Source organism: Myxine glutinosa, chromosome 8, assembly GCF_964187855.1.
Source record: "Myxine glutinosa chromosome 8, kmMyxGlut1.1, whole genome shotgun sequence".
Taxonomy (NCBI): domain Eukaryota; kingdom Metazoa; phylum Chordata; class Myxini; order Myxiniformes; family Myxinidae; genus Myxine; species Myxine glutinosa.
Genome location: NC_136268.1, coordinates 50,668,421 through 50,682,183, shown reverse-complemented (window position 1 = coordinate 50,682,183; position 13,763 = coordinate 50,668,421). Strand labels below are relative to the sequence as shown.

The following is a 13,763-nucleotide window of genomic DNA, read 5'->3' as shown; positions in this document are numbered from 1 at the left end:
TCTACTGTATTAATTTTCTTTTGATTTTGTGCCTGGGGCACATAGCAGAGCTTAGTGACAGATGGTGAAAGGTTGACAAACTAACAATGTTATGGAAAAATAAACAGACAAACAAGATCACCTAGATGGATCTGGCTTGGGGGTAGGTTACAAAAGTTCAGGAATGGATCTGATCATGGTTTGTACTGGCTGTGGAACCGATTGTATATCCTTGTTTATTGCAGCCAAAAATGGTCCAATTTATGATGCTGCGTGGAGTCCCAACTCGACGGAGTTTTGCGTTGTGTACGGTTTCATGCCTGCAAAGGCAACACTTTTCAACCTTCGCTGTGACCCAATCTTTGATTTTGGAACTGGCCCACGGAACGTGGTTGCATACAGCCCTTCTGGCAGATTGCTTGCCCTTGCTGGATTTGGCAACTTACGTGGAAAAATGGAATTCTGGGATTCTCAACGCCGAGAGCTTGTTGGACGTGTGGAAGCACCCGACTCGACTACATTTTCTTGGTGCCCAGATGGCCTTCACATTGTTACTGCTACTTGCTCTCCTCGTCTTCGCGTTGGCAATGGCTACAAGTTGTGGCGCTGTGACAACCCTGTTCCACCTAGCAGTGAGGTTAGCTGTGACATACCTGAGCTTTGGGAGGTCCTGTGGAGGCCGATTGATCTCCCTGAGCCAGAGCTGCAGATGGGAACTTCTGGTAAAGCACCTGCTTCGGGTAACCATAAAAAAACAGCAAATGCTCCGCAAGCTCCCCAGGCCTATCGACCACCAGCTATGAGGAACAAGCCTGATACTGTCAAAGGCCTGCAGGATGAGGAATTGTATAAGCCTGCACGGAGGTCTATTCCTGGCCTGCCAGCAGATGTTGGAAAAGAGGCAACACGATCAAAGGCACGAAGTCGTGGGGCAAAAAAAGCCGCAAAAGAGGTATGGCCACCTTTATCCATTCCATTGAGTCCGATGTTTTGTTAATGTTCTCGGGTTTGCATGGTTGGGCATGTGCAACTTGAATGAGTGCGAAACAAGTCTGTGGAATGGAGTTGAGCAGGCAGGAATTATTTCTTTATCACATCGTGATCTAGCGGAAATGTCCCTGACATTGGCAGCAACATAAAAGGATATCATTCATTCTTATTACAGGGGTTGGGGGATTGTAATTTTGAAGTATTTTGAGCTACAAGTGTGGCATTGACATTTTTTTAAATCTGAAAATTTGAAAAGTCCACAGAATACTCTTATTTAAATTGGTAACATCGAAGTGCAACCAATTGAAATTTCTCATTCAAACCAGACTTGGTGTGAGTTCTTGTCTTTATGATGAAGTCGTTGCAAGGAAATTTGAAGGAGATTTGTGGGGGAGAGAGGGAGTGGGAGGAGAGGGCTTGGTTGTTGCACCATTTTGTTGGTATGTAAAATACAAGTTAGTATGTTACTCTTCAAGGATACGCTTTTGAAATGACTGCATCTTACAGGTTGTGCCAGAAAAAAATCCAAACCCATTAAGAAATCCACAATACGTTAATTTTCATTCTGAATTGCATAATTTCAGGAATGTACTACATTTTATGAGACACAGATGTACCACATACCACAACCGTAACTTGTAAGACTTTGGTTTGACACTGTCAATCATATGCTCTAAATGTCCACCTCTGCACTGAATACACATTTGGACGCGACGGGTGAAGATATTGATTACTTATTGACATTCACTAAGTGGGATGCACCAAACTCTCTTTGTGATTGCTAGTTTCAGCTAAAATATGCTTCTAGGGTTATTCTTGTACACATTGTCTTTGAGATATCCCCAATCTAATGCAGTCATGTCAGGGGAATGTGGAGACCACTCGACGCTGAAGCGTTGGCGAATCACACTATCACCAATGTGGCTTGTCACCCACTCATGGGACGCATTTGTGTGATGGGTTGCCCCAACCTGCTGAAACCATTATTCTTTTCTTAAAAATCTTCTCCTCTGACCAAGAGAAGGCTGGAGCTCATTCAGCACTTTAATGTAGTGCTCAGGGTTAATGGTCATGGCATTACCATACTCGTCTTCAAACCAAAACTGTCCATTGATGCCATTCTTACTCGTTGCACACCAGGCCGTGCACGTGACTGAATGCAAGGGTCTCTAGCGAACCTCATTGGGTGGATTATGTGCCCCAGTAGACATTGTTCCTTGAGTTGACATCGCCATTAAGCAAAAAATGAGCCTTGTTGGAGAAACAAATGTCATTGTGAAAACCAGGCTCCTCTTCAATTTTCTCCACAAACCACTGAGTCATTTCATGATGTTTGTTTTTGTCTGGTTCAGAGTTTTTGTCTGACTTGTATTCTGTATGGATAGTTTCGTGTCATCAAGGAGAATCCTTCTGAGACTTGACACTGTCAGTCCAAGCTCTTGAGTGCGGCAGCAAAGTGACTTTTTTGGACTGTTTTCGACCGACTGTTGGACCCTCTCAATGACCTGAGGACTTCTTACCTGAGGGCCTGCCCATTGATTTGGCGTCTTGAAAGTTGTGTTCAGTTCCTTGCTCTCAATTTATTCGTCCTTTTGAATATTCTCTCTTCAAATGGGGCGTCTCTGCAGTTAAATTTTCTCTTCAACTTCTTTTGATTTAGATGAAGGATTGCATTTTGATGTAGGATTCTCCAGAAAAAGCCTTTTATTCATTTGGCCAGGGAATTATTTCCTACAAGATCTTAGATATCATTATCTGAAATAAGAGAGAAAAAACATTGAAAACAAGAAAGAGCAATCAGAGATTGCAGACCCTCACCAGGATGTTTTCAGTGTTTTTAAAGGCTTTTGTGTTTAAACAAATATGGCGGCCGAACCACGTGACCGATGATGTCATCATTATTTTATTTTTTCTCCGCCAATTTATGCTTACATGACGCTCAAGCAATTTCATCTTGATCGGATGAGGTTTTGTACTTGTCGAATTATGACGTCATAATGGAGGCACTTTTGACACCGTCATTAACATTTTTTATTCCCCATGGAGAGTTCTTTACAATGAGTCATGTCTCAATTTTTTCTATGCAGCACTTTCGGAGATATCGAGGTGCAAAGTTTTGTTGTTTTTTCCAAGATGTCGGCCAAACCACAGGACGTATGATGTCATACAACAACATGCATTTTAAGGCCATTTTCCCTGCTAGAGCAGGGGTTAGCCTTGCGGTCCCCATGACAATCTTCTCCATTTTGCCCTATTTTCTGCATCTCTCCTTGTTAACCCCCTTGCCCGCATTTCTTCTTCCACCATCTTTAGCCAAGTCTTTCTCGGTCTTCCCCGTCCTCTACTTCCTTCTACATCAATTTCCATCACTCTTCTCAACCAGTCACTTTCATCCTTCCTCAACACATGACCAAACCATCTCAGCCTGTTCCTCTTCACAGCATCAATCACAGGCAATATTCCCATCATCTTTCGCAATTCATCATTTGTCTTCCTCTCTCTCAACGATACTCCGCACATCCATCGAACCATTCGCATTTCCACCCTTTCCAGCCTTCGTTGCTGCTCCACGTTCATTACCCATGTCCCGCTCCCATAAATTATAACACTTCTCACACGTGCAGCATACACCTTTCCCTTCAGCTTCAGCTACACTCTCCTCCTCATCAGCACGCCACTCAGTTCCCGAAACTTCTTCCATGCACATCTCACTCGAGCAACCGTTGCCGAGTCTGATCCACCTTCTCCATTCAGCATGTCTGAGGTAGCAAAATGTTTTCACACCTTCCAGCTTCACGCCGTCTCCAAGATCCAACTCAACATTTCCTCCATCTGCAGCTCCCTCTATGCACACCTTACATTTGAATGTAGCTGCCACACTGGTAAATGACCCTCTCAGACCACTACATTTTTGATGAACCCACTCAGCGCACATTGTACATTGAATGGAGTTCACTCCGACACCCTTCCTGCACACAGCACACGGCCACTTCCCAGTTCTTTCCACCTCACCACATGCTTTACCACTTGCCATCACCTTCGTCTTTCCGATATTCACCTTCAGACCTTTTGTCTCCATACATTCCTTCCACTTGTTCATCTTTTCCTTCAGTCCATCCATACTTTCCGCAATCAACACCAGATCATCTGCATACAACAACTCCCACGGTAAACGCTCCTTTACGTTCTGAGCCAGCACTCCCACCTTCACCTCAAACTCACCACTGTTCCCGTCCTTCGTCCTTACAGCTGTGCGTGCTCTTTTGTACATTGCCATCACTACTCTGATCAACCATTCCTCCACTCCTAACTTCCTCAATGCCCATGTCAATACTTTGCGTGGAACCCTATCGAATGCTTTCTCCAGATCAACAAACCCAAAAAACAACTTCTTCCTCTTCTCCATGTACTTCTCCTGCAACTGCCTCACAATGAAAAGCGCATCTGTCGTTCCTCTTCCTGGCATAAATCCAAACTGCATTTCGTCGATCTTCACTTTCTTCCTTGTCCTCCTCTCCAACACCCTTTCCAATACCTTCATTCCATGCTCCAATAACTTTATCGTTCGGTACGAGCCACACTCCAGAGGGTCACCTTTCCCCTTGTATAGAGGGACGAGGGTACTCAGTTCCCAATCCACTGGAATGCGGCCTTCTTTCACCACCAGATTACAGATCTCTGTCATTCTCTTCACACCCCAACTTCCTGCTGCCTTCAACATATCTCCCACAACTCCCGTCGGCCCTCCCGCTTTTCCACTCTTCATTGCTTTTATCGCTTCCTCAACTTCCTTCTCAGTTATCTTCTCTGCCGGTCCTAAAACTGGGTTACTCTCTATGTTGCCATCCCATTCATTCTCTGTATTCAACAGCATTTCCATATATCTTTTCAATCTTCCTTTAATTCCATCTGGGTCGACAACGATTTGTCCCACTTCATCCTTCAAGCAACTCACCCCCATCACATCACACCTCTCTTTCGCTATGTGCGTTTGCAATCCTGAATACTGCTTTCTGACCCTCTTCTGAATCCAAGCGTTCTCCGAACGTTTTCCTACATGCCTCCTGCGCCTTTGCTACCTCTTTCTTTGCAGCCTTCCTGGCTGCCTTATAACTGTCATGCTCTGCTGTTTCTGCTCCCGTACCCTTTGCCTTCTGCCACTCCTTGAACTTCTTCCTCTTCTCGTCAATCCTCTTTCCAACTTCATCATCCCACTTTCCAACTTCATCATCCCACCACCATGTTTCCGAGTGCCTCGGTGGTCCTTTTGTCCATCCACATACCTCACCAACGGCTCCCAACGGACTAGCTTTCATTGACATCCAATCACTTTCAAGCTCAACCACATCTTCCTCTACCCTACTCAGCCTCTCTTTTAATGCCTCCCTTACTGTCACCTCTTTCAACCTCCACACCTTCATTCTTGGTTGGTACTTCACCCGCCGAGCTCTCCTCGCACCTTTCACCCTTATGTCGCAGACAACCAAGTGGTGCTGTGAAACAGCCTCCTCCCCCGGGATCACCTTTGTGTCCCGGAGGTGCCCCCTATCTCGCCTCCCACCATCAGGTAGTCAACGGTTGTCGTCGACCCACCTGACGTGTATGTAACAAGCTTATTATCCTCTTTCTGGAACTGAGTATTACAAATCAACAAATCAGCTCCATCAGCAAACTCCAAAATCCTTTCACCTTCTCCATTTCTCACACCATATCCATAACCCCCATGAACTCCCTCAAAACCATCCATACTCCTTCCCACATGTCCATTCAGGTCTCCTCCCACCACAACAACTTCCTCATCTTTCACGTTTTCCATCAGCTTCTCTATCGCACACCAGAACTTGTCCTTCTCTTCATTGCTTCGACCAACCTGCGGAGCATATCCCAAGATGACGTTCACCAAGAGCTTTCCAATCATCATTTTCACCATCATCAACCTATCACTCACTCTAGTCACACTCACCACACTGTCTACAAACTCCTCAGAAAACAGGACACCAACACCATTCACGCCTTCCGGGCACCCTTGCCACACAAACTTGTATTTCTGTCCCTGCCTACCCTTCACCATTCTCACACCACTTCCCTTCCATCTCGTCTCTTGCACACAACATATGTCCACTCTTCTTCTGACCAATACATCCACCACTTCTCCTGATCTCCCTGTCATTGTCCCTACATTCCATGTCCCAAACCTCAGAAACCGATCTCCACTTCGGGCTGCACCCTGCCAATATGTAGTTGTAATTGTCATGGTTCTCTTTTTGAGGCAATGTTTTTTATGGCCGGATGCCCTTCCTGACGCCAACCCTCTTAATAGCCTCTTACGACACGCAGGGGTACGGTGTACCTATTCTGACCAGGGTACACACTGGGAAACGTTTAAAACATGGAAATTCGGGGGGAGGGGGGGGGGGCGGCGTCATTAATTAATTCAGGAGTTGATTATTATAATTATCATATCATAATTATCATTAACGTGTTCTGCCGCCATCATATCTGTCTGTTTGTACCAATTATCTGTTTGTGCCAATTATATGTTCTGCCGCCAATTATCATACCATTTGTCTATCGTATAAGATAAATCATAATTATCATTAAAAAAATTATTCAGGTGGAGTTGCACCTATGGTGAAAATTTCCTGTCAATCGGAACAACGGTTGCAGAGATAATCATATTTATTCTGTGCGGACAAGAAAACAAAGACAAACAGACAGACAGACAAACAAATGAAAAATCGGTCAGACACCGAGGACTTGCCGGAATTTACTTTTTTTATCGGCCATTTCGGACAAATATGGTGGCCGAACCACGTGACTGATGACGTTATCATTAACATATTTTATTCCCCATGGAGAGTTCTTTACAATGAGACATGTCTCAATTTTTTCTACTCGGCACTTTCGGAGATATAGAGGTGAAAAGTTTTTCGGTTTTTCCAAGATGGCGGCAGAACACGTGACTGATGACGTCATCTTTTTCTTTTTTCTTTTTTCTTTTTTCCACCAGTTTATGCCGACATGGCGCTCAATAAATTACATCTTGATTGGATGAAGTTTTGTACTTGTCGAACTATCAAATTATGTCGTCATAATGGAGGCCTTGGGCCTAGAGAGATAAAAATCGGGCAGTCTATTCCTGGGCAAGGCAAATATGTGTGTAAAGTATGGCGATGCTATGTGCAACGATGTAGACGTAGTACTGTGCACAAACAGACAGATGAAAAATCGGTCAGAGACCGATGTCGGAGAAGTATGATTTGATCCAAGAGAGGGCAGTGCCGGTAATGTTAAAGGTGGTTTCAAGTCAGGTGAGGAGGGTTGGTGTGATTGATGGTGTCAAAGGCGGCGCTGAGGTCGAGGAGGATGAGAATGTTGAGGTTGCCAGCGTCAGAGGAGAGGAGAAGGTCGTTTGTGATTTTGAGGAGAGCGTGTGTTCCTGCATGTGTTCCTGCATGTTCACGTGTGTTCCTGCACTCCGGCCACGTGTGTCCCTGTATTCCGTCCACATGTGTCCCTGCACCCTGCAGCTCTCCTCAAAATCACCAACGACCTTCTCCTCTCCTCTGACGCTGGAAACCTCAACATTCTCATCCTCCTCATCCTCCTCGACCTCAGCGCCGCCATTGACACCATCAATCACACCATCCTCCTCACCCGACTTGAAACCACCTTTAACATTACCGGCACTGCCCTCTCTTGGATCAAATCATACCTCTCCGACAGACGCCAGTTCATCTCCATCAATAACTGCAAATCCCCCACTGCTCCCCTCCCCCAAGGTGTCCCCCAAGGTTCAGTTCTTGGCCCCCTCCTCTTCATCCTGTACCTGTCCCCCCTTGGTCACTTAATCCGCCGTCATGGTCTCCAATTCCACTGCTTCGCCAGAAAAAGGACTTGAAAAAGGACTTGCCGGAATGTACTTTTTTTTTTTATCGGCAATTGTGGACAAATATGGCGGCTGAACCACGTGACCGATGACGTCATCATTATTTGTTTTCTTAACTAATTTATTCCTAGATTATGCTCAAGAAATTTCATCTTGATCCGATGAAGTTTTGTACTTGTCGAATTATCAAATTATGACGTCATAATGGAGGCCTTGGGCCGAGAGAGTTAAAAATTGGGCACAGTCTATGCCAGGGCAAGACAAATATGTGTGTAAAGTATGGCGATTTTATATGCAACGGTGTAGAGTGTAGACGTAGTACTGCGCACAAACAGACACACACAGACAAACCAACCAACCAACCAACCAACATACTTGCCGGAATTTTTTCCCGGCAAGTAACAAACGGACTCAAATGCAATACCCTCTCCTCTGGTGAGGGTCATAAATTTATGGTGAATAAAACTGAGGGTTTTATTTATTATTATTATTTTTTTTTTGGATTTGTTGTTTGCCTATTCAGAGAGTATATTTGAGATGGGGTGATATTGTGGACTTTTTGCTGGATCATGCTGCAGCAAAGTTAGCAAGTAATGTCATTAGGCATTCTCTGATATGCTATCTTTACATGGGTGACGCAACACCGCAACACTGCCAGAGTGTTTTGTTTTTTCATTCAAATTTCCCTTCAGTCTCTTCTGCCCAAGCAAAATGAAAATTTCATCGTTTACATACTGATCTATCCTACTCTTGTGATCTTGGAAATTCAGAAAAATCGCCGTTGGGATCATTGCTGAGCCCCAAGTGATCCATGTTTGAAAATTTAATCACCAAGTCATGTATTCTGCTTTGATTTGAACTAAGTAGGCCATCTGGATCTTATTAAAGTCCACCACACAAATCTCGCAGAGATAGGATGCCAATTTAATGTCCACCTGTGGGACGGCACACACACATTGAATCGTCACCTTGCATGTGAAACACTAGGATGACAGTTGAAAGCTGGGCTGAGATTACAACCCAGGCTAGACAGCTTAGAGGCAAGTATAACTTAAGAATGGCTTCAGGGATCTAAATCAAACTTGGTACAGGTACGTATAGTGATTAAAAGATGAACTGATTAGATCTTAGTGTCAAGAGGACAAAGGTCAGAGTAAAAATTTATGTTGCCATGCCAACATGTGAACACATGATGGGATTTTGAACAACTTGGTATAAGTATATATGATGCAAAGATGAACTGATTATATTTTGGCACAAAGGTGAGGAATGAGATGACATTATGATTTTGGTGAGGTCAGAGGTCATGTCAGGTAAAAATGTGATACTTGAGAACAACTGGATAGATTTAAATCAAACTTGGTACAAGTATTTTAATGATGTAATTATGTGGGCAGAGGCATATTGGTCGACGTCGTGATGTCGAAGAGTGCCGTTGTAGTTTTATGGTGGTATCAAGTCACACTTGTATGCCCTAAACACCCAGGGTCACCCCTTTATTTATTTTTTTGTGGAGTGGGGCCGTCGGAAGTCAGAAATCTATGTTTAAATTTTCAGTACCATGAACTTCCTTGAACATGTCTGTAATGAGCCTCTTATACTTGTGTACTTTTACTCCCTTCCCCATTGTGCCTTCCTTTGGTCTACTTTTGCTTGCCTGTTTAGCTTTCATTAAAAATATTGTTCAAATATCCCTTTCCTCTGGCTTTGTAAACATTTCTGATTTGCTTAATTATTGTATTCATAGGCCAAAGCAGTTGAACAGATTAAAAATTCAGACATTGTGGTGGATGAAAGCTTGAAATCAAAGCCAGAGTCTCGGGCGAAGGGAGAAGCTGTGTCCAATCCAGACACTACCCAGACCAATGACCTTGCATTGACAACGGAGAAGCGCCTTAAGGGCCTAAATAAGGTGACTTCCCTTGGGAGTTCTGATCCATTTTGTGTGCGTTTTTTCTTCTTTTTTTTCTCCATGGACTAAAATCCTTTGCATCCCTTGCTAAATGCCTTTCCATCTGTGCTAACTTCCAGAAACTGAGAGCTATCAAGAAGCTGAAAGAAGATCAGGCATCCGGTAAACAAATGCAGAAGGGTCAGGTGAGGTCCTCCACTGCTTTTCAGATAAGTGGAAACGATCAGTTGTCATTTTGGGTTTGCATTTGTGGAACATTAGGTGGAAAATCTACTGATTGATTTATTTTTTCCGAATAATAATTTGATGTCTTTTGGTATGGAGGGAGATGGGTGGTACAGGCATTTTAATTTTGCTTGCCAATGATAAATTTTCACCTGCTCGCTCTCTCGCCTTCCCTGCAGCTTGTTAAGATTGAATCAGAAGGAGACTTGTTGAAAGAGATCGCTGAGTTGGCACCTAAAACCAACTCGCAGCTTTGATAACTGGGTCCACCTGGACGGCAACCGGCTGGGTAAATAAGTCCAAAAAGTGCACATTGGATACTAGGTTCCCATGGTGTGGAATGACGTTTGGGATAGACTTTGCAAAGACTGCAACTTGAATTGGCCGAATGGACAGTGCTTGATGGGGATGAGGATGATGATTATTATTATTTATAAAATGTATTGCCCCAACCACTCCTTCCTCCCCCACCTACCTTTTCCACTTGAATGTACAAAGTGACTTTCTTTCTGGATCTCCCACATCTTGACAGCTGAAGAATTTGGCAAATCCATACATCCCCACTTGCCACACATCATTACCAACTACGCATTGTTCGCTGCAAATGATATTTGTTTTTCCAGGAAAGTGTTCCTGCTCATCTGTAATTCAGAATTGTTTGAATTAATGTCAACCTCTGCTGCAGTGGGATGCCAAACTGCTACAAGTGATTATTTGTACATGCTTTAAAAATATCACTTTACTGGCTTATTGAATGATTGGTTCTCTTACCATGGCTTCAATTTAGCTTCAGGAATTGCTAAATTTATTGACTTGTGTTGGAAGAAATTGCTGCAGTTATCTCCCCTGTTCGATCGTGTCCCTTGGTCATAATTTCGTTATCTGCTGCTCGGGCTAAATGGTCAACTCGAATTGATTACCGAAGGTTGAGAGCTATCTCTACTCACCAACCTCATCCTCCTCTCACCTTTCCAGCTTCTGTCGTCTTCCCAAAGGTGTTTTGTCTAACCTATTTAATTCGAAAATATAACGATTTTATTTTCTCCAAACCAAACGTTTTCACTCAGAATTGAAGTATTTGCAAATAAAATTAAAATCTCCAAGAGACATGCAGATAATGTACTTAAGGTGCAGATTAATACATTTTGTTAGTATCTTTAACTCTGGAAATTGAAATGATTTTCTCTTTTATCTGATTATTACACTAATTGTAACTAGAGGACATTGTTCTACTTTTTTTCCATTTGTATTTTGTGGCAAAAATGCTTGGCTATATTTTACTTCATTTATCTTCTTTTTTTTTTTCAACCGATTAAATGAAGTGTGAAAACAGAGCAAAGAGTTGCAAAAGAGAATTGGCTTATCCATGGTGGCTGCTTGGCTTTGGAACGAACTCTTCTCGTACTGTATTTGCAGTGCTCAATAATCGAGGGAATGGGATTAAACAACTTGATCGGCACTATTATCTAGTGTCGAACTGGGATCGTGTTTGGTAATCTGTGCAGCAGAAGAAGCCACAAGTGTTTGGCAGTTTGAGTGGAGAATAGGTGCTCGATGTTATCTCATGTGTCTTGTGCACACTGCTATATAAAAAAAACAATTGATGCTTTCTTTATGCAACTTCTGAAAGAATAAAGGGCATAAAAAGTTTGTGTTAATTTTTTTTTTGAACAAAGTTTGAGAAGTACATCGTCAAGTGGAATGTGTCTGATATTATTGATAAACCTCGATCGTTCCGTTTCCATCCTTTTTGAAAGTTTTTGCTTAATATAAAATATATTGGGGTGTGCAAATGCCCGATTCATTACAACTGGAGTATTTTGCATTATATAAATATATATATAACCACCTTTAGAGGCCATTTTTCCCCGCAAAGCGGGGGTTGGCCTTTTTCGGGAACCGTGGTTGTTGTTGTTTTTCGGTCCCCTTTATGAAGCAATGTTTTACGGCCGGATGCCCTTCCTGACGCCAACCCTTTTTGCCGCCTTTAACGACAAACAGGGAATTACCAGTGAACTGGTACTCAATTAGCCGACCTCGGAAGGATGACAGGCTGAGTCAACCCCCCTGGCGTTAACTCAGCGATCGACCGGGATTCGAACCCAGGATCCTAGGATCCTAAGCTGGCACCCTAGCCGCTAGCACAACACCAGGGTTGCAAAATTGCATTGCAAAATCGAATTGCATATTATTATAAAACTTGATACAAAATATGTCATTCTGAATAAGAATTAAGTTTTGGTCGATTTTGTTCTATTGAGCTATTTCATTCCATTTTTTGTATACATGGTCATGGCTCATGGAAAATCTAAAGCAGCCAGCTCTTGCTGACTTGTGTGAGAGATTAGGTCTCACTTGCTTTAAATTCAACTGTTTATTCATAAACCTTTTTCTCTTTTCTTTAATTTTCACGATTATATATATATATATATATATATATATATATATATATATCGATCATCCCTGTTGCTCTGACCTTCACTGGTACAATTTCAGCTTTCTTCAATTTCCAGGACCTCTTTACCTCATTTTTCAGCTCCTAGTATTTGAGCATTTTCTTGGTTTGCAGCATTTAGTCCAAAGTCATTGGGAACTAAAACCTCAATCAACAATGCTGACTTTTCCTTTGTGTTTGAGCACTATGCCCGGACGCAATGCTTTGTTTGCAATGTCCAGACTTGATGGGATCATCTTGTCATGCGTGAGCACTACATGTTCATTTTAAAGGATCGGATTTGGTTTGTGTTTCCATGATTGTTCTGGAAACGGAATGTTGAAATGTTTACAAATGTGCCAGTGGATTACTCTACAGACGCTGTCATGTCTTTCTGTGTACAACTGTTCTGACATGAGTTTTTTTTTACATCCTGAAAGGAGGTGACTGGTACTTTCTGTTTCTACCTCACAAAACCTGCATTCAATCCTGCCATTTTCTTTAAGCCATTAGCGTAGTGTCCTTGGTCTTGGGCATTTATGATGACTTGCTCTCCATCCCATTTAATTTGACCTCTTCGTAGCCATGCCAATGAGCCTTCCTTGGTTATCTCTATTTTGTAAAGCTCTTTTTTAATCTTCCTGCTCTTTTGTCATTCTCCTATTTGTCGGGTAAATTAATTTTGGCAAACAGGACGACTAATTGGTCCATCAGCGAAGCGATTGGTAGGCTGCGCTAGTATTCTATAAAAACCAATGCATTCCGAGGTTTTACTTGCCAAGACTAGGAGGAGGCGGTCTGGTGGAGCTTAATAAAGTGCACAAAACAGCGTGTCGGTCTCATGGATTATCTGAAAAGCTCGACAGACAATTGAATGACAATTGTACACAAGAAAACAACAAATCAGAAAAGGTATCCTTAATCCATTCAGCTACAAACATCGAAAAACAGGTACAAGTGCAGCATATTACACAGGAAAACGAAACAGAAACAAATACAGCTCCAATGATAGCAAAGAAGAAAAAGGAAAACCACAAAAATAAATATCAGCAGATAGCGGTAGACAAGAGAGCAGGGACATCGGGAGATCTGTGGGAGGGAAAGGGCTTGGGGGGAGGAGGCGTGGGAAAGGGGGGGTGGGGGGGGGGGGAGAAGTATAAAACACAAGGACACTGCAAGGACCTCCAGGAAAGAAGTCGGTATTTCAAAAAAGTAGATCTGGGGTGAAATTAGCAGGGGTAGAAAAGATCAAGGTTTTGGATGGGGGAAGACAAGAGATGGTGGTGGTGAACAGCTGTTTTAAAGACCTGGAGGGAGCAGTGGGATTGAAGAGA

The 13,763-nt window shown here is 42.9% G+C and overlaps 1 protein-coding gene across 3 annotated transcripts in view; it reads left to right on the top strand.

Moving 5' to 3' along the window:
• Nucleotides 1-11,645, top strand: part of EIF2A (eukaryotic translation initiation factor 2A) — a 72,878-nt gene extending 61,233 nt beyond the window's left edge. For 2 of the 3 annotated variants that reach the window (XM_068124455.2, XM_078783269.1), the window contains exons 10-13: nucleotides 225-931; nucleotides 9,606-9,770; nucleotides 9,890-9,955; nucleotides 10,175-11,645. In XM_068124455.2, the coding sequence (XP_067980556.2) occupies nucleotides 225-931; nucleotides 9,606-9,770; nucleotides 9,890-9,955; nucleotides 10,175-10,252 (1,016 nt within the window). In that variant the 3' untranslated portion in view covers nucleotides 10,253-11,645. The remainder of the gene's footprint in view (nucleotides 1-224; nucleotides 932-9,605; nucleotides 9,771-9,889; nucleotides 9,956-10,174) is intronic. The other variant, XM_068124456.2, reaches the window with a different exon arrangement.
• Nucleotides 11,646-13,763: the final 2,118 nt, after the last annotated feature.